At 58.5% G+C, this 19,623-nt stretch overlaps 9 protein-coding genes across 9 annotated transcripts; 3 read left to right on the top strand and 6 right to left on the bottom strand.

The window, feature by feature from the left end:
• The first annotated feature begins 319 nt into the window (after positions 1–319).
• M421DRAFT_416945 (uncharacterized protein) lies at positions 320–5,584 on the top strand. The gene is made up of 4 exons (XM_033591263.1): positions 320–1,272; positions 1,318–1,879; positions 1,976–4,113; positions 4,165–5,584. Exons 1-4 carry the CDS (start codon positions 631–633, stop codon positions 5,482–5,484), a joined length of 4,662 nt encoding a protein of 1,553 aa, XP_033452469.1. The 5' UTR covers positions 320–630; the 3' UTR covers positions 5,485–5,584.
• A 582-nt stretch (positions 5,585–6,166) lies between these two features.
• Positions 6,167–6,617, bottom strand: M421DRAFT_1873 (uncharacterized protein; the record flags this gene model as incomplete). Its single annotated transcript, XM_033587955.1, has 3 exons — positions 6,167–6,234; positions 6,309–6,492; positions 6,594–6,617. 3 exons carry the CDS (start codon positions 6,615–6,617, stop codon positions 6,167–6,169), a joined length of 276 nt encoding a protein of 91 aa, XP_033452468.1.
• On the top strand, positions 6,286–7,126 carry M421DRAFT_286838 (uncharacterized protein). The gene is made up of 2 exons (XM_033588984.1): positions 6,286–6,384; positions 6,662–7,126. Exon 2 carries the CDS (start codon positions 6,677–6,679, stop codon positions 7,010–7,012), a length of 336 nt encoding a protein of 111 aa, XP_033452467.1. The 5' UTR covers positions 6,286–6,384; positions 6,662–6,676; the 3' UTR covers positions 7,013–7,126.
• Positions 6,901–9,659, top strand: M421DRAFT_286985 (WD40 repeat-like protein). The gene is made up of 4 exons (XM_033588985.1): positions 6,901–7,380; positions 7,442–8,290; positions 8,338–9,568; positions 9,619–9,659. Exons 1-3 carry the CDS (start codon positions 7,240–7,242, stop codon positions 9,496–9,498), a joined length of 2,151 nt encoding a protein of 716 aa, XP_033452466.1. The 5' UTR covers positions 6,901–7,239; the 3' UTR covers positions 9,499–9,568; positions 9,619–9,659.
• Positions 9,660–9,889: 230 nt separating this feature from the next.
• Positions 9,890–11,198, bottom strand: M421DRAFT_286744 (uncharacterized protein). Its single transcript, XM_033588983.1, has one exon. It carries the CDS (start codon positions 11,016–11,018, stop codon positions 10,281–10,283), a length of 738 nt encoding a protein of 245 aa, XP_033452465.1. The 5' UTR covers positions 11,019–11,198; the 3' UTR covers positions 9,890–10,280.
• A 2,215-nt stretch (positions 11,199–13,413) lies between these two features.
• On the bottom strand, positions 13,414–14,167 carry M421DRAFT_1870 (uncharacterized protein; the record flags this gene model as incomplete). The annotated part of the gene is made up of 2 exons (XM_033587950.1): positions 13,414–13,910; positions 13,966–14,167. 2 exons carry the CDS (start codon positions 14,165–14,167, stop codon positions 13,414–13,416), a joined length of 699 nt encoding a protein of 232 aa, XP_033452464.1.
• A 1,330-nt stretch (positions 14,168–15,497) lies between these two features.
• Positions 15,498–16,572, bottom strand: M421DRAFT_1869 (uncharacterized protein; the record flags this gene model as incomplete). The annotated part of the gene is made up of 2 exons (XM_033587947.1): positions 15,498–15,772; positions 16,314–16,572. 2 exons carry the CDS (start codon positions 16,570–16,572, stop codon positions 15,498–15,500), a joined length of 534 nt encoding a protein of 177 aa, XP_033452463.1.
• A 66-nt stretch (positions 16,573–16,638) lies between these two features.
• On the bottom strand, positions 16,639–18,776 carry M421DRAFT_286704 (SET domain-containing protein). Its single transcript, XM_033588982.1, has 3 exons — positions 18,377–18,776; positions 18,028–18,327; positions 16,639–17,980 (listed from the first exon to the last, which is right to left on the bottom strand). The coding sequence occupies exons 1-3, from the start codon at positions 18,716–18,718 to the stop codon at positions 16,982–16,984; spliced, it is 1,641 nt and encodes a 546-aa protein (XP_033452462.1). The 5' UTR covers positions 18,719–18,776; the 3' UTR covers positions 16,639–16,981.
• Positions 18,777–19,073: 297 nt separating this feature from the next.
• M421DRAFT_416940 (uncharacterized protein) lies at positions 19,074–19,583 on the bottom strand. The gene has a single exon (XM_033591262.1). The coding sequence runs from the start codon at positions 19,553–19,555 to the stop codon at positions 19,304–19,306; it is 252 nt and encodes an 83-aa protein (XP_033452461.1). The 5' UTR covers positions 19,556–19,583; the 3' UTR covers positions 19,074–19,303.
• Positions 19,584–19,623: the final 40 nt, after the last annotated feature.

The raw sequence follows: 19,623 nt of genomic DNA, 5'->3' as shown, positions 1-19,623 counted from the left end.
GCTGGGTGAGGGTGCTGGGTGGGAGTGCTGGGTGGGAGTGCTCTCGCTGTGTGCGCAGTGGGTAGGGCCGGGCTCTGTGCGGCTGCTCGTGTGGGAAGGCGTACAAAGTATAATTACCTACGTACTGTTATGTACACGGTGCAGTCGGGCACCGTGCCTGCACTCAGCCTCGCGCAGGCCGCAAGCCCGTGGGCCCGCCGCCAAGCGCAGTCGTCATACTCGGCAGCGCGGGCGGTCGGCACCTCAGGCAGCTCTGTCTTGCCTCACCCGCTGGTTGGCTGGCAGACGAACGCAGCAGGACCTCGAGCTCCGTCTGATCGCCCACGTTGGGACAGCAGCAGGCTGGACAGCCGGACAGCACCACGATTCCCTCTTCAAACAGCCTGCTCGGCCCTTTTCCGCGCACATTCGTGCATATTCGTTTGCTTTGGATTTGGACCCTTGAACCAGCTGTTTGTTGTGCAGCACCGCAGTACCGCTCCGCACTCCGGATCCATTGTCGCGCCCGACGTCCCAAGGCTGCACATCCCTACCCATCGCCGTCTCCACACCCGTCGACACATGAGTGCAGCCTGTCGCGCATCGTCGTCGCGGCTCTTGTGAGCTTCGCCAGGCGACGCCAGTGCTGCCATGTACCAGCGCGAGTCGAGCGTCGCGTCTTCAGTCGACTTCTACGAGTCTGAAGGGAAGCTGGACGCACCGTCAGGCCAGATGCAGACCGACGCGTCGGCTGGCAAGCGCAAGGCCGAAGATGCTTCTTTTGCTTCTTCTTCTTCTTCTGCTTCTGCTGCTGCTGCAGACAAGAAGCGCAAGCTGCACGCCCACAGCTCTCCTTCCCTCTCAACTCGGTTGGGGAACTGCGTAGCGCTGCCACGTGCTGTGTGGCAGCACATCTTTTCCTTCTGTTCGCTTGCAGACCTCGGTCGGTTGATTCAAGTCAATCGTTGCTTTCGTTCCTATCTCACAGACGTGTCTGACCTGTCTCTGGCCAGACCAGAGAACGGCTGTCTGCATATTTCTCTGTCTGAAGCGCTGTGGGCCTCTGCCCGCAATGCGTACCACTCCAATGCCCCAAAGCCCCTTCCCGGCCTTGCTGAGCTGCACATGTGGCAGCTCGTCTGGTCGAAGAGGTGCCAGTTTTGTAACAAGCTGAATGCTGCTGTTCCCGGTGAGAAGCTGTGGCAGCAAGGCCCCGGTGACGCTGGCGTGCGCACTGTCTGGCCGTTTGGCATAAGAGCGTGCGGGCCTTGTCTGATGCAGCAATGCCAGACCGTGAGTTGTAAGCACATCCGTCTCCTCGCCCGCTGACGACCCCAGGATGCCAGCCTTCTCTTCTCCGCCGCGTCTGCCCTCCGGCCTGCGCTGCCGTTTGCGCTCATCACTGCCGACCACAACTACATACCTGCGCATGCTCTGCAGTCGAGCACACTACCGGTCAGTGTCGAAATTGGCAAATACTACTACAAGAAGCATGTGGCGGATATAGTCGAAGAAATGAACGATGCGCTCGCTCTTGGCCCTGCCGCTGCCGAGGAGTGGGCAAAGGGCCTCGACGCCAGAGGAAAGCAGCGCATGAAGTTGGCAGAGGCATGGGAGCGCTGGTCGGACAAGGACAGCACGAAGCCTGCGGCCCCAGCTACACGCTCACTCGCAGCCACTACACGCTCACTCGCAGCCACACGACGCAAACCATCAACGTCTCCACGGCGCCAACCATCAACGTCTCCACGGCGCCAACCATCAACGTCTCCACGGCACCAACCATCAACGTCTCCACGGCACCAACCATCAACGTCTCCACGGCACCAACCATCAACGTCTCCACAGCGCCAAACAGTATCCCCAGTGATCCATGCACCTGTCCCGGCCAAGCCTGCAAGTAAGTACTCTCCAAACATCTCGATTGCTGTCATGCGTGGCAGCCGTGTCAGACGTGTCACAAACACCGCTCCGATGCCCAACCTAACAGCTGCAGCGCCAAACACGCATTTCGCGCATCAGAGGCCTCTGACCATCCCCCCAAACGTCTTTACTCCCCAGCCTGGACTCACAGGAAGCGCTCAGCCGAACCAGCAGAGGAACCTCCATGATGCCAACGAGGCCAAAGCAACCCGCAAAACGGACATAGAGCGCCGATGCCAGCAGATGAAGCCGCCCATTGCTCCAAACATATTGCGCCACATGGATGCGTTCAAGGCAGCCATCCAGATATCGCAGCCAATGAACGACTATGCCTGGAGCGTGTTGCAGCCTCGCCTAATCGCCAATCTGCCTGCTGCCCAACAAGCCGAAGCCGACCACGTGTCTCGTGTAGCCTTGCTTCCGACAAAAACAACAGACCGCCGTCATCAGGATGCCAACTCAAAGGAAGCAAAGGAGGCCATGGATCGAGAGTGGGAAGAATCCCAACGACCGATCCGTGACAGGCTCAGCGTCATTGCGGACGACTTCATCAACAGCGACTGGGACCGTGGCAAAGCTCTTACGTACGAGAACAGCCTAAAGTTTGCCGCCGATCTCCTCGTACATCTAAGGCGAAAGTACTACGAGGAGGCGAATGCGTCGACCGCTGCGCTGCAGCCCTCGATGGAAGGTGACCTCTCGGACCGCAGACCGCCCTTGGTACTGGAGAACATGAAGTGGGTATACGACAATAAGCTCAAACCCCTGACAGAACAGTATCGCCGAGAGTTGTTCCTCTGCCACGGCAACGACTGCGATCAAGCCACCCGGCTATTTGGATTTGAAGGTGTCATCCAGCACTACGGGGCAAAGCATACCAATGCTTTCAGCAGCGGCAACATCGTCGTTGCCTGGAGAGAAGCCGAGTGGCCAGAGGAAACGCCCTTCCACCCGGATCCCGTTTCAATGAAACATGCTCCCCACGGGTCGTCTAACGCAACAGGGTACGGCGGATTCTACAGCGGATTCTCGCGCGCAGGTACCTCCACTCCCCACATGCCAACGCATATGCCCCCTCACATGCCCCAAGCAAGTCCAGGCCCATACCAGTATGCCGGCTACAATGGTCCGTATGCTCCGCCCCAGGTGCCATACGACTACTCGCAGGTCTATGGTGCCCCAACCGAGGGACATCCGTACCACTCGATGGGACCTCCCGGATACGGCCACCATCCAGGCGGCCCTTCGTACATGCCGTCCCCCGCTGTAATCAATCCTGCCGTGGCTCCACCTCCCGATATGGCTCCACCTCCTCATGGCGTCGTTGATGCTGCATCGAATGGCGAGGACGCAAGTCACAGTACCGCCTCATTCGACAAGGAAGTAAGTACCATTATTGGATTGGCCCAGGATATGTGGAAGCAGACCTCTGGTATCAAGGACATGCCAAACAGCCTCCGGATCTATGTGTTGCTGCATCGCGTCATCTCCAAGTTCCACGTCGAGTTCAACTACGAGCCCAATCTGAACCACTTCATCGGGGCGCTCTCCAACCACGAGATATCAAAGGCGCTGAAGAATGCACCTGGCCTATCTTGCAAGGCCTGTCAGCTTCAGTCAACCCACCATCTCACTGGCGCCTATTACACTAAGCTGGAGGAGAGAAGAACGTATACAGTTCTGACTCTGTTCCAACATTTCCGTTCCCAGCATCAGCATCCAGCCACCAATCCTTCAGGTCTCGGTTACGGCCAGGCTCCTACTGCACTGGACTGGAAAGAGGACATGATCCAACTGCCCAGCGAGCGCATCATCTCAGGACTCATTCACGCGCCAGGGATGGATGATGAGAAGCTTCTCATGATTGCGACCACCTTCCCGAGCCTGTTCCCTCATCCCCTGCCCACGATTGGCAAGATTGAAGACGACGGACTAACCTCGCCTACCTCTTCCGGGCCCATGAACGATGCCCTTCGTGCAAGCGGAACACCAGGTGCTGGCTTGGGGAGATCAGGTCTGAGCGCGGGTGCGTCACGCACCGAGTCTCCGGGGCCACTGAACCCTACCGAGGACGAAGATGCTCCCGAGCGCCCGTCCACTGCCTCCGGCCGGCCAGGCCAAGCTCCAGTTTTGGGGAGTAGGAAGCGTTCCCATCGCAACACCCCACCCGAGCAGCGTGGGGAGCGCTACTATGGCGAGTCCAGATACTACGTAAGTTTTGGCACACACAGGGCAAAGGACGCGCTGATGAGTTGTGAATAGCTGGCAAGAGATCAACCAGAGGACGGGTATCCGCGTCGCGAGTACGTCGAGTACGCTCCCAGCCCTCGAGTCTACCACGCGGCGCCTGTCTACGATGATTATTCTGGACGCCGTACCGGATTCCGTGAGGCAGACAGCTACTATGGCCCTCCCAGGGAGGAAATTGTGTATGCACGCCCTCACGAAGGAGGACACAGCCGGCAGTACAACGCCCATCTGCGCCAAGTCAGATATGCCGAGGACGATGGCCAGTATCCATCTGAGGTTCGGCCGCGGGAGGCTAGCGGGCCTCGTGGTCAATCAGCCGCTGATCGTTTCCTTGAAGAGTTTGTTCCTAAGCAGCCTCCTGCAAGCGAAGAGCAGCCTCGGCCTCCACGACCGGATTCAGGGCCTCCAGTGTCGGCTCACGAAGGCGAGGAGAATGGTCGCTTTCCTCCACCTTCGAATGAAGCTGAGATACAGGCTCGACCACTGGCGGCGCCTCAGCAGCCACCCTCCACGGTCTCCAATCACTCAAGATACGACGCTCCAAATGGCTGCCACATAGCTACACCGGAGTCTCAGGGGCCTCCGCCTCCTCGCCGGCCTGGCCCTCAGCGGCGCAGGGACCGGCCACAGGAGCACCGGATGCCGTCTCGGTACTACCGGTACATGAGCGTCGCTGCTCGAGAGGACCCGTACGGTCGCGCGCCGAGCATCACTCGGTCGCAGAGAAGCAGGTACGAAGAACAGCGTCGTCGTATTGACGAAGCAGAGACGCCGCAGCCGACGACGGAGCGAGATCGCGCATACGAAGCAAGTTATTCGCGCGAAGGCAGCGTCGACCGTGCCTCATCGCCTGAGCATTTCTACCCGCCGGCGCGACCAGAGCCGCGCGGGTACGTGTCTGTGCAAGAGCGTACACACCACTTCTCGCCGCCTCGCTACCACCGGTACGAGGATGCGCGCGGGCCGCCACCGCCGGTGTACTACGACGACGGGTACGGGCAGGCGGAGTACGAGATTGTGCGTGTGCGGGGGGACTACCGGCAGCCGCGGGGGTACATGGGCGAGTACCGGCAGGCTGGAGCGGTTCCCGTTCGTTACGAGCCGTACCACGATCCGTACGTGTACGAGCGCGGGCCTCCGCAGCGACACAGCGGCCGGCCTGAGGAGTACGTGCACTACGAGGAGAGGGAGAGGGAGAGGGAGAGGGAGAGGGAGAGGGAACGGCGGGCGCCGCGGGGCGCCTTGCACGAGGCCGAGAGCGAGGCGCTGGAGGCGCCGTCTGTGGGGGTGAAGATGGAAGTGGCTACGCCGGCGCCGGGAATCCAGGATTGATGCAGTGTGTTGTTGCTTGCAGTGTGTTGCTTGCAGTGCGTTGCTTGCAGTTTGTTGTTGCCTGCAGTGTGCTGTTGCCTGCAGTGTTATTGCTTGCAGTGTGTTATTGCTTGCAGTGTGTTATTGCTTGCAGTGTTATTGCTTGAGTATGTCATTGCTTGAGCATGTCATTGCTAGAGTATGTCATTGCTCGAATATGTCATTGCTTGAGTATGTCATTGCTCGAGTATGTCATTGCTTGAGCATGTCATTGCTTGAGCATGTTATTGCTCGAGTATGTCATTGCTCGAGTATGTTGTTGCTCGCAGTATACTGTAGCTTGCAGTTCATGTGTGCGTTGGGCGTATGGTGCACTTGGAGGCTGGCGATGTATACATTACCTCTGTCCGCAACGAATGACGACGACTTTTACGTTGATTGGGCCGCGTGTGACAGTGAATAGCAAGTGACAGCTGAAAGTAAGCATGTGTATTTCAAAGGCGACAAGGGCCGTCTATACTGTACAGATGGTACGCAATACAAGAGGCTCATGTCGCACCAGACCATCTCGCACCAGACCATGTCGCACCAGACCATCTCGCACCAGCATGGACTGCTCCCCCGCATCGCGCCTCTTGGCTTCCGTCGGCCATTGTGTCCATGGTGAAGGGAAGAAGGGGGGTTCCACGCGCCGTCAGGGGCCTCATTTCGCGTCTGTGATGCCGAGGACTGCGTTCAGGTCGGCGTTGGGGTCCTTGGCGTCGGCCTTGGCTGCAATGTGTCAGCAGTCGTCTTCACCACGGCGGCCGTGGCCCGGCTAGACCCGTGGACGAGGGGGGACGCACCGGCAGAGGGCGTGGACTGCTCCTGGGGGTGTGTCTTTGCCCACTCGGCCTTGGCCTGGCGGATCAGCGACTCCCTGTGGCTGTAGGCGTGCTGCTCGGCGGTGAGCTTGTCACGCGCCGTTATCGACAGCTGCGTGTAGGCGCCGTAGAAGAGGCCCGTGGCCAGGGCGGACCATCGGAGGACCTGCGTCATCGCGGTTAGCATGCGCGCTGGGGCTGGTGGGCGCCGCCGGCAGCGCTGCACGGGCGCGTCTCGCCGGCGGCCGCGGCCGATGGAGAGCGTACATTGACACCGACCGAGGTGGACATGGCGGCTGGCTGTCGTGCTGGGGCGGGCGGGGAGCGATTGCGCGGGTCGGGCGAGTCCAATGGCTGAGATTCCGGGTCAGGCGACGGCTGATGCACCGGTGTTTGGGGTCCGGGAGGGGCGAGGCGACGGCGACGAGGGCGGGTTGATGGGGTTGGGCGGAGGAGACACGGCGGTCGCGCAGCAGCAGCTTCACGAGATTCCTGCAGTTCCACGGCCGGACGTGCGCACGGACCGGGCTCTTAGTCAGGCACGACGACGACAGCACCGCGTGCTTTGTGCTTTGTTACTTTTTTCCCTCTTTCTTTTCCCTCTTTCTTTTCCCTCTTTCTTTTCCTTCCCAAGAGGAGCCATGTCTGGGAGCGGTGCAGGGCCTGACTCCACGTGCCGTTTATAGCCTTCGCCTCCACCGCAGCAGCAGCAGCAGCAGTCGCGTCAGCACCCGCCAGTAGTCGCCAGTAGTCGCCAGCACCCGCCAGCAGTCGCCAGCAGTCGCCAACAGTCGCCAACAGTCGCCAGCAGTCGCCAGTATCCGCCAGCAGTCGCCAGCACCCGTCAGCACCCGCCAGTATCCGCCGCGAGCGCGCCCCCCCTCCCCGCCCGGCACCACGTCGACGGCCGACGATGGAGTCCTCGTTTGAGCAGCGCCGCGCCGAAATCCAGGCAAAAAAGGCCAAGCTCGCCGAGCTCAAGCGGCAGCGCGAACTGCGGCGCGAGCAGGCCGGCGCGAGCAGGCCGCCCACCGCTGCGAGTCCCCTGGGCGAGGTGCGCCGCCCAACTGCACGCCGTGCGTGCAACCGCGCTGACACGCTGACACGCTGCACAGGTCCTGTCCCCGACGCCGCGCCGCAGCCAGGACCTCGACCGCAGGGCCGATGTCGACCACCTCATCAACAACATCCTGGGCGACCGCCGGCCCGGCTCGACCCAGCCCGGCTCGCCCGCCGCACGCGCAACCCGGCCCACGTCGGTCGTGAGCGCCAGCCAGCTCAGCAGCGACAACGAGCCCGTCTCGCCCGCGCAGACTCGCATGGTCGACGGCGGCACCCAGACGATATCCATTGGCCCGCTCGCCACCGTCTACGAGAGCGCCGGCGACGCCCCCGTCACCGCCGAGGCCAACGCCCAAAAGGACGTCATCACATACAGCAAGGGCGTGCAGGCGAGCATAGACTGGAGCCCGCCAAAGTCGCGCCGGGCCGGCGGGAGCGACACAGAGCGCGACGAGAGCCCGACGCGCTCGCCGCGCAGCAAGCGCCTGAGCAGAAGACAGAAAGAGCGCGACGACGAGATCCGCAGCCAGCTGCGGAGGGAGATTGAGGAAGAGATCAAGGCTGCGCAGCAGGCGCCCCAGGACGGCACCCTGCCCGGGTTCGCCGAGAACTTCCCGTTCAAGCCTCTCTCCGACGAGGAGCTGGCTGCGGTCGAGAGCTCGGAAGACTTTGTTGGCTTCGTCGAGCGGAGCACCAAGGTCCTGGAGCGCGCCCTGGACCAACAGCTGGGGTACGATATTCTGGCAGACTACGCCCTCGACGGTGTCGACATGGACGACGAGGACGAGGGCTATGGCACGAGCACCGGCAAGAAGGGCAGGCGCGTCAAGGAGGTTGCCCAGTTTTGGGACGAGCGATGGAGCAAGAAGAGAATGGTCTCGGACCTGGGCTTCTCAACAAAGGTAGTGCGCTCGAGCTTCCTGTCGAGGCCTGGCTGACGTCTGCACAGCACCCAGAACTCGTCCTGGCGTCCTACACCAAGAACCCGTCTGCCCCCCACGATCCAGATGGTCTGGTCCAGGTCTGGAACATGCACATGCACGACCGGCCCGAGTACATTTTCCACGCCCAGTCGGATATCCTCACCGCCAAATTCTCCCCGTTCCACCCAAACATCATCATCGGCGGCGCCTACTCGGGCCAGGTCTTGCTGTGGGACACGCGCGCAAAGTCGGCCCCAGTGCAGAAGACACCGCTGACGGGATCCGGACACACACATCCCGTCTACTCGATAGACGTGGTGGGAACGCAAAACGCAAACAATATTATTTCCTGTTCAACAGACGGCGTCGTCTGTGGCTGGTCCGTCGACATGCTCACCCAGCCTCAGGAGTTCCTTGAACTCACCTCGCCTCCGCCCGCAAAGACGGACGACATGGCAGTAACGTGCGTTGCCTTTCCCCAGTCAGACCCCACCTACTTCCTCGCCGGCACAGAGGAGGGCTCCATCTACGCCTGTCACCGCTACGATCGCGCAGGCGCAAAAGCAGGTGTCGACGGGCGCGTCAAGTACGGAGGAAAAGACGCCGGCCACGCTGCGCCGGTGATGAGCCTCGACTTCCACCCAGCAAAGGGCCAGATCGACCTCGGCGACCTCGTCCTCTCCTCGAGCGTGGACTGGAGCGTCAAGCTCTGGAAGGTCCGCCCCCCAGCCGCGACCGGCACGGGCAACGCCACCCAGCCCGGCGCCGCCCAGCAAGTCGCGCCCGTCCTGGACATTGCGCGCGAAGACCTCGTCTACGACGCCCGCTGGTCGCCCGTCAAGCCCTCTGTCTTTGCCCTCGTCGATGGCGCGGGCTCCCTCGAGGTCTGGGACATGAACGTCGACACCGAAGTCCCTGTCCAGTCTGTCAAGCCGAGCGACAACAAGAGAGGCGCCTTTGCGAACATGCCGTCCGGCGGTGGCATGATGAATCGCAGTCTCAACAAGGTGGCGTGGGAGAGGAACGAGGGCCGTCGGCTTGCGGTCGGTGGTATGGACGGCGTCGTCACGATATTCGAAGTCGGCCAGGATCTCGGCGGTGTTGAGACGAGGAGCGAAGAATGGAGCGGCGTGAAAAGACTGGTGAGCCGATTGGAGGCCCTCGCTGACGCTGCCAATGGAAGGTAAAAAGCCGCAGACACAGACGGGCCTCTTGGAAAGAAAAAAAGGCTCGTGGCATTGCCCTGCTCTGCATGGCATCGTTACCGGAGTCTGATAGTCAACATACCCCTTGTCCTTTGAATCAACATACCCCTTGTCCTTTGAATCAACATACCCCTTGTCCTTTGAATCAACCTACCCCTTGTCCTTTGAATAGAGTTCATCGTATTCGTCCGAGTAGGCACGAACAGCTCCCTCGTTGTCGTCACCACGGGTGCAATGGTACAGACACCGTTTCAATGGTACAGACACCATTTCGTCCTTGTACACATTCTTTCAAGGAACAAAACCGCTCGCACATGCTGACAGTCCCCTCGGCTCCAACTAGCCGGTTTCGGAGACCAACGCGGGAGGCGTTGGAGAGCCGAGCTTCCTCACCAACCAACGCTCTCCCACCTCCATCTCCCACCTCCCTCTCCCACCTCCGTCTCACACCTCCGTCTCACACCTCACCCGTCGACCAAGCTGATCGCCGCGCCTGACATGATCCACGTCAAGCGCGTGCGGCTGCAACCATGATCTCGGACATTGTGGGGTGCGCTGGGGGCAGCGGCCATGCTAAAGACCTTCTTACGCAGCGTGCACATTGCATTATTTTTGACCTGAGCAGACCGCTGTCGACCCTAGCCTGACGGTTACGCCTAGCCGGGACACGAACGAACACGAGCGCCAGCCTGCGCCAATCAGACAACTTGCAGACAGACTGAACGGCTGAGCTGACGACGTACCCCCCTCGTATCGATAAGCCGCTAAACATATCGCCGCCACAAGGCTGTCGCCATGTCCAGCTGCCTGCTCCCCACGATCCAGGTCCTACAACCCTCCATCCAGAACCCCATTCTGCACGCAAGACGCACAACCCAGAAGAACCCCCCGCCATCCCAAACACCCCGCAAATTGAAAAAGTACCCGCCCGGACCAACCCGGACCTCGAAACTCGCCAAGATGCGCGCCACACTCGTCAGCAACACAGCCCTCCTCTCCCTCCTCGGCCTGGCCACCGCCCAGTCCTCGTCGTGGGCGCAATCCCAGCCCTTCACCGTCGCCGCGAGCGCAGAGAGCCTGCTGGGCAGCAGCGCCCAGCCGCTGACCAACGTCATCGGCTCCAGCACCCCGGCCACGACGGCGCTGGCCCCTGCCGTCCCTGTCACGGGCGAGTTCAGCACTACGATCCCCACCGAATTGAGCACCCCGACAAGTCTGGGGTCGAGCGCTGTTGCCGTGACCAGCTTGATGTCGTTGCGCAGCGCGGCTAGTGCGAGTGCGAGTGCGAGTGCGAGTGCGAGTGCGAGTGCTTCGACATCGAGGAGTGCAAGTGCGAGTGGTAGCGGAGCCGCGACGCAGAGCAGCGCTGCCGCGGCGCCGGTGGGCGTCAACGGGCCGGCGAGGAGAATGGGAATCGTGGGGGCGTTAGCTGGAGCCGCGGGGGTGCTGTTCGTGTGAGCACGGGTCGGCGAGTTTGGACTGTCCATCTTGTCGCTGTGCATGCTGCAGGCAGGCGGCGTATGTGCACAGTCAAGCGCTGCGGGATCCAAAGTCAAATATCCCACCCACGGGCTCCAAGCTACTGTTGCACGTCGTCAATGGAACCAATCTCCAACGTTGAGCCACTGTCCTCAAGCCATCCTTAAACTCTTCCCTCAGCGTCTGTCAGTAAATACATCCATCAACCCCAGTCCTCGCGGCGCTATCCAGTATCCCCTTCCTCCCCTTGCTATCTGCGCCTCCTCTCACCCTGCACATCCAGCATCTCCGCATCCCATTCCCCCGCATCTTCCGCCCCGACCGCCGCGTGATCCGTCGTCGACGCACTCGCGCAGCTCCCATCCGCCCTGGAAGCGGCGAGATGCGCGGCGCCCGCTCCGACGAGGGGGATAGAAAGGCATGCGGTACGCCGGAAAGCCGACAAGGGGCGGTGCACACGACACGCAGCCACCCAGCGTCACGGCTTAGGCATCTATCTTGCCGGCCGCTCGAGACGACGGGGGCAGATTACAGTTCGCTGGCAGAGAGGCGGGGTTTCAGAGACTGCAGCGGGAGGTGCATTGGGAGAAGTAAGAGGAGAGTTTGGCTCTGCTTTTGCGACCGGTGGCATCAGTGTGCACCATCATGCATGTTCAAGTGACGTCCATTATGCATCTTCAGGTGACGTCCATTATGCATCTTCAAGTGACGTCCATTATGCATCTTCAAGTGACGTCCATTATGCATCTTCAAGTGACGTGCATCAGGGTGTCTCGTTGCAACATCCCAAGCAAAGAGCTCGACAGGGATCGATGTGGTAACTATCGTCCTGGTGTTAGCCTACACTGAATGGTGAGACCGGCCGCCAGACGTCATGGGCGCATATCTCTGGTAATCAAGAAACCGATTCAGTCAGGAAAAGACGGAACCGGAAACGTTCGCTACCACCCAACGCGATCCACGAAAAGAAATCCTCACGCTCGCATGTCACCCGCATCTACCCATGGGTGTGCGAATACCACCAGCCCGTGGTTGGCGGCTGAAGGCTCCAGAAACGGCCCTTAACGACTTACACAAACAGCTCTACACCACCGGCCCAACAGTCCGCAGCAGCCGGTAACGGCCACACTCGTCGCCACGCCAGTCTTCGCCAAGTCTTGACTACTGGCCGTCTTTCCCCAGCAACGCACCAGGACAGCCTTCCGCGCCTAGCCTGGCTCACCGCAGGCGCAGCACAGCTTCCCAGCCCCAGCCCACCGGTGAAAAGCTGGAGTCGCACAGCCATTCGCATAGCGCGACTCGTCGAGAAGGCTACGAACACCCCGCAAACTCGACGCGGCCGGCTTGACGTCTCCTTCGCAACGAAACGCTGCTGATGCGACGACTTGAGCTCCTGCAACGACTTGAGCTCCAAGTCGCCAGGCCCAAGTCGCAAGCAGTAGGTAGCCGGCTCTACTTGCCAGCCCAGGTCCCGGCCTCGCCTGTACTTGCACCGGTGGAGACTCGCGGCTGGTCCTGCGCTAGTGCCTGCGTTGGGCTGCATGAATCTGCCAACGGCGGACGGCCACATGATGAAGTATTGACGCGTAAACACATCTCGGACGGCGTGGAACGTCTTACCTGATGTGGTGCATTATTGCGCAATTGTCTCTGTTGCGTGATCGTGTGTGCACTGACCGAGGGATGTGCTTGTTTGCGATCAAGGACGGGGGCGCAGAGACAGAAGGCTGGCTGAGGTTGTGCGATGCGAGGTCCGTCATGGACGGGTTCTTGCAGCTGCGCTCGGGTGCAGAAGCGCCCGCTGTGGGGGAGGGGTGGGCACAGCAGCGCAAACCATGGACGATCAGCGCATGAGCGTTAGGTACGAGTTTGACGTTTTGGGCCCAGAGTTGCGTGATGGTGTGTAGAGGTGTTTGTGGCAGACACACGGTTTGACATCCCTGCCTGCCGTCGTCATGCACGAGACGAATGAGCGACCACTTCAGGGCACTCGCTGCCATGCTGACAACCTTGTGCTATGGTATGACGACAACAGCTTGATCGATGCGGTGATACCTGCCCTTCGACTACCAAGTTACGTCGATCTCTGTACAACGCGGTGTTTCAAGTTCAGCCTGCAAGGCAGACGGTACATGCATTGCGCATGATCGTAGTCGACCACGTATCGATCGCAGAGCCGAGGAGCGAGTTGTGAGCGGAAGCACGAGATCAAGGTTGGATGGGTATGATGGTTTCATAGTGTCATTGGTCTACCGCCCACTGTACAAGGCCCTCTGCACTAGACTAAGCAATGCACAGCACTCCACCCCAAGCGAACGCCGCGGCGCTCGTGGCTCATTAGAAGGATATCAACATAAACAAGGTCTCTAAATTATCCAATGCAAATACATGAAGATTTTTTTTTTTAGATGTGATCACTTAGTTGATGAAAGCGAAGGCACCGGCGGCACCGAGGAGGAGCGCCAGAGGAGCGGAGGAGAGGGAGCTGGCAGCGCCGGTGCTCTCGGGGATGCTGGCAGAGCCAGTGGAGGAGCCGGTGGCGCGGCTGCCGGTGGCAGAGCGAGAGAGTGTGGCCGAGGAGACAGTGCCGTTGTGGCTGGCGGTCACGGAACCGGTGCCGGTGGCGGAAGCGTGAGCGCTGGAGACCATGCTGGAGACCATGCTGGAGACGGAGGCAGCGGAGGAGGCAGAGGAAGCCTTGGAGGCGATGACCGAGGAAACAGAGTAGGCAGAGGCAGACGAGGCGGACGCGGACGCAGCAGCGGAGGAGCTGGCAGCAGCAGAGCCACCGGTCAGACCGAACTGTCCGGAGTAGTTGGGAGTTTGGTCACCCTGACGGATCTCAAGAGCGTAGTCGGCGCCGTCAACGAGGTTGCTGGCAACAGTCCAGGAGAAAGTACCGCCGGTAGCAGTGCCTGTTGAATTATTAGTATGTCGTGTCTGGTGAAAAGAACTGGAGTTGCAACATACTGGTCAGGGTACCGATGGTGTCGAGGTCGGTGGAAGCACCCTTGCGAAGGATGAAGGTGGTGGGGGTGTTGTCGGCAGGGGAGTAGGTGACTTCGTAAGTCTGACCAGCCTTCACACCACCAGAGGGGTACGTGTTGATCTCGACGGCGAGAGCAGCTGCGATGAAAGCAGCGCTGGAAGCGACCATCTGGAAGAAACGCATTTTGATGTTGTTGGGGTTGTTGATTAGGTAGATATTAAGTGATGTGCGTGTTGTAGATGGATTAGAGAACGAGTGTAGGTACTGTGTATAGTGAGAGGAGCGATCGGTGGATGAAAGAGAGACGGAAGTGAGCGATGTCCTGTGGATTAAGAACCGCTGTGAATGTTGGGCGCAGCTGACTTTTACAAAGAGGGCTTTCGGCTGGACAGCGCCAGAGCAACGGCTGGAATGCAAAATTAGGTTCCTGAAGGAGTATGGTGAGCCATGCTCATGTACCAATCGGCGAGGCGCGCGATGGCAGACTCCCCTAGGAGGCCCCTTTTCCGCACCCTCCGACGCTCGAGGTTGGAAAGGTGTGCCCCGGCCCAGAGCCACTCACCATCCAGGCCCCCGCTGGCATCGTCAAGCATCTCGGCGCATCCAGAGGGACGCCAACGGCCGCCGTGTCTCTCGTCTAGCCAGGGTGAGCCTAGACGAAAGCCACTCAATAATCCGGGGAAATTCAGGGGCTGAGCCTGCCTCTCTCTTGACAGCGACACACGAGGCGCACAGCAGCGGAAGGCTGAAGTACAAAGCGATGGCTGCACACGGTCAACCTCCCTCGATGACCTACTCTGTGCGACGCCATGCGCACACGATCAGCATTGTTCTCCGTTGTTTGAGGTGTTTACGTGCCCCTGCACTGGCGCATGCCTTCCGCATGCGGACATCTAATCACCGAACGCTTTTTATGTTTCAACGTGCCGCTGACAACGTCATCGTCAACAGGCCCAAGCCAAATGCGCGCGCTGTCTCGCTGTTTTTATGCCCACCCTTTATCGATATGGCGAGGATCTGCTGCTGGGAAAGCGACAGTCTTTGCATCGTTGTTGGTGGAGCCTGGAGGCAGTCGGTGCGACTAACCGGTGGCGAACCTTGACTGTTAGCCCGAGCGATTTTAGTCGCGCTGGTATTGGCTCCACTCATACGAAATTTGATTGTTGAGTCGTCACGGTCAAAGAACATTCTATCAAGACTCGCCATGCGCGCTTGGACGAAGCCAGCCGAGTCGTGTCGCTGGGCGTGGATGAACGCATCAACGGAAATTGAACGCCATGTCCTGTGCTCGAGGTATCGTGGTCAACACAGAAGATCTATCGCGACAAGTCAGCAGTATCAAGCTGGGACTGACCATGCGAGCATGGAAGTACGAGCATGGACACGTTGTAAACCTCCAGGGTCAAGCCATCATCATTCCCATTCGTTGCTGAATCCAGTTATTACCGTGCCTCCGTTATTGATGACATCTGTCTGCCAGCATAGCTATGTCATCGTGGAGGTATACACATCATCAGAAGGAAATCACCGAAGTAGTGTCGTGAGCTACTGGATCGACGCGCCAACTCCAGACAAAATTGTTCACCTCCCACTGCTTCTCCGCCCTGATGAAGGCGTCCATGCCCTCAGGCAGCTCAAGGTCATCATCGGCGGTTTGAGGAGTTGGAGGTGCTTCAGCCCGGGCCTTCTTATCTCGAGGCTTGGGAGTTGCCTTTGACTTCTTGCTCGGGCTGTCGCCGACATCGTCGCCGTTGCGCTTCTTGGGAGTTGCAGGTGTGGTAGTGCCTCCTGGAGTTCGTCAGCGTATTCATCCTGCTGGACGCGTTGTCGCAAACAACTGCACACCTCGCTTTGGGGCTGGCAGTACAGGTGTGAACGCTTCGCCGTTCTCAACACACTTCTTAAGCTCCTTAGCCTTGGTCACAATGGAGCGGAACTGTTGCTAGAAGCTGCTGGCAGTGCGACTGCCACCAAGAGCTGACATCATGTTGGGCTGCTCCCTGGTGACGGAGGTATTGCCAAGCGCCATGATCAGGACAGAGACACAGTCCGCTGGGATCATCTTCTGGCTGACAGTGGGAGAATCGACGGCCTTGCTCATTGTTGCTCGTGGATGATGGGGCAGCGAAGCGATGTTGTGAAGAGAGAGTGCGAAGGAAAAGTGCAGAAGGGGAGGTTGAGACAGGTGTCAGAGAAATGGAAGTACTGCCTTGCGATAGGACTTTATAGCTGCCTGGGAGCAGGCAGCGCGTGAGAGTGGGCTGCAGCAGCAGGGCACAAGTGAAGGTGAAGGGAGCCAGGTGGTGTTCAGCGACACGACAATACGTACCACGCTTGGTTGCTGGCGCGACAGGTTCGAAGATCTCCCCGTTGTCGACGCGGGCTTTGAGCTCCTTAGCTCTTGCGAGAACGGCGCGGAAGTCATGCTGGAACTCACTGGCTGTCTTGACGCCGTCTAGGGACGACATGAGTTCGTAGTGTTTCATGGACAGCGGAGTGGTGCCGGTGGCCATCAAGACGGCCGCCACGACGTCGGCGCTGTACGTTTTGCCGGCCTTACTGTCGTTGGTGGCTGCGTTTGGGGGCATGTTGTCGTGTAGTCTGGAGGTAAGTCGCGGGATTTTAGTGTCGTGAAGTGTGTGGCGCGCTGAGTGGTAGACGGGGATTGTAGTAAGGTCGGAGTTTTGGGAGAGTCACTCAGAGCCAAGACTTAAAGACTTTGTACCCAAGGGCGTTAAGTGAGAGTGGGCTGAGACGGCTCGATGAAGGTGAAAATGAACATGATTGTGGGTACCTCCACGATTCATCCGACGCGCGAGGTGCGCTAGTGACGAGGTGGAGTAATGCGAGACGTCGAAGCTCTGGTAGAGCTGCTTCAAGCCAGTACCTGTAAGCTAGGGATACAGCTACAGCGCGTAAGGGCAGGCTGTGACAGCTAACTAACAATGAAGACGAAGGACTCTCAAATACATAAGTCTCGCAGTCTCTCAAGATGCGTTAGTACTGGATCCAGTCGCCCATCTCCATCAGCATCTGTTTCTGCGCCTCGAGCTCGTGATTGATCACAGCTCTATCTGGGTTCTCTCCCACACTCTTCCTCAATTCCTCGCTCATCTCATTCGCTTTGCTCTGCACGCTCTTTGTAAATGCACTGTTAGATCCATGGCTTAGCGCAGCAGCGTCTAGGACTTGCTTGGTGAGCATCATCGCAATCAAACCCATGTTTGCTCCTGGTGCACCGATGCCTTCCTCCTCACCAGCAAAGTATGCTGCCAACATAGCCATCTGCCAGGTCTGAACCACACGTACAGGGTGGAAGGGCACAGGATACAGTTTGGGTTGAATGTGCTTATATCGCTTCGCGCACTGTGCCCATGCATCTGGGTAAGTTCCTGTTGCGAGCAAGTTGACGATCAGCTCGTCTCTGAATGCAGCATACGGCTGACGATATACAGGCCAGAGCCCTGACTGATGACACAGGCGCATCCCATTGACGATGATCTCGTTTGCTTGATCGGGAGACGCTCGCTGCGCTGCCTCGTACTCGGCGAAAGCTTTGCCTTGAATAGCAGCAATGTATGTCTCGACCTTTGAGTTGCCGACAAAGTTCGCTGGGTCTGACGCAAAGATTTCCGTCTTGGAAATCATCTCGGCCACTTGCTGCATCTCTTGTGGCAGACTCTTGGGAGCGATGGCCCACTTGTCTTCGTCCAGGGTTGCGCCCTTCTGGCACTTCGCACATCTGCATACGAAGAACCAGCGTTGCTTGAGCTCGTGTTGACGTCGATAGTACGGATTGGTCGTGTCGATGTAGGCGATGAAGATTTCTTCATCCTTCTTGATGGGCTTGAGTGATCTCACGTTGACTTCAGCTCCGTCCATGATGATGTAGGCATTCGGGTCACAAGAATGATTGAAGTGACCCATCATTGGGTCTACGATGATGCCTAGAGGATCAAGCGTTGGAGTGATGAGAGTCAGAGAGTTCGTAAGGACCTGTCACTGTAAGCTTGCGCGTAGACATTTCAGTTTTGGCTACTCACTCGCGCGTACATGGCTGCCACAAAGTCCTTATCGAAGAGTTCCTGTGTAAGCGAGAATTGGGTTGCACCCATCGCCATCAACTCGATGTTGCCGTGATTGCCATTTGCCTTGAAGTCGTCGATGTGGGATGGTAGACTGAGCAGCATGTTCCACGCCTCTTCTGGTACAATATCGTGCTTTTTCATCGTAAGAAGATCCATGCAGGCGAGAACGGCTTTTGGAATCTCTCTGTCACCTATTTTCTTGAAGATCTTGCATTGGTACTTGTGACCACGGTTCCAGGCTGCCTTCTGGCATGCCTGAATTGATCAGTGCTCGGGCTTGAGTAAGCATCGAATTCTTGCGCACCTTGCTACAATATCGGAACCTCTGACATCCAGCACACTTTGATACCCTGACATCTTCTGGTACATATGTTCTTGTGCCCGTTGATGCACCTTCGGTCCAAACGAAGCAATTTGCACACGTGTCGAGTAGTCGTTCGGTATCCAATGAGCCCACAATCGGTCTCCTGATTGATGCCACCAGTTGACCAGGTTCGAAGTCCACGTTAGCGAAAAGACCATTCCCTGTGCTTTCGCCTTTCTCATTGGCGCAAACTGGAGATTTTGCTGGACGGAATGGCGCAGATGAACTCGCCCATCCTTCCTCTTCCTCTTCTGCTACATTGAGGACGTGTTTGATGGGCATGTCTGTCTGTCCGTTCGTTCAGAAGGCCAGTTTGTTGTTAGTAGAAGAGACGCGAAACTGTGTCTTGTTGTAACGTCATGGGTCGCAGAGCTCAATCGCGTGGAGACGTGCCACTAGCGCCCAATCGAGACTAGGTCACTCGCTTCCACAGAAGTGTCAAGCCGGTCCTGCTCACATCACACTTGGATTGATGATATGCCAGTACGTGAACTCAAAAGTGGGCACGTATGCATCGATCTCATTGTATCTGTGCCTTGGCACGTTCATCTTTCACCTCTACTAGCGTGCCCTTCATCTGGGACGCTGGCTCTCCTCCAGTCACAAGCGCAAGAAAGACTACACCCAGCATGAACAACGGAATCAGTAGAAAGTGTACGGCTCGCAACTCTCTGCAAAGCACTTCCGAAGTGTTTTCCTTGCCGTGATTCGACATCAAGCTCGCCCAGGCCTCGACATCATGCTCAACAAAGGTGTAGACAAGCACGATAAACGGCCTCATAAAGTAGAACGCGGCCACAAAGAGGAGCGCGTTGAGGTAGACTGTCTTCTTCTTTCAGTATTCAGTCAGCAATTTAGCCACATACTCTAAGCAATACTGACCTGTGTCGGATAAAAAGGTGATCGGATCCAGAGGAAGAGAAAGAGGCAGCAGTCCACGAGTCCGCCACATGCAGGCCAGAACAAGATACTCATGCCCGTTCGTCTCAGGGGCGGAGTAACAGCATAATCCAGGCGGTCTTTCAGTGAGACGCTGTGTATGGTGAGAACGAGAATGACAATGGATAGACAAGCAACGAGTGCGCTGACGGTGTGGACCGCGACACTTGTGACAGCCATAGTGACGCTATAGAGCATGGCAGGAACAGGAAGTCGACAATTCAAAGTGGGTCGAGGAGGTATTCGCA

This window comes from Didymella exigua (genome assembly GCF_010094145.1).
Source record: "Didymella exigua CBS 183.55 unplaced genomic scaffold M421scaffold_4, whole genome shotgun sequence".
Taxonomy (NCBI): Eukaryota; Fungi; Ascomycota; class Dothideomycetes; order Pleosporales; family Didymellaceae; genus Didymella; species Didymella exigua.
This window is presented reverse-complemented; position numbering and strand designations above follow the sequence as displayed.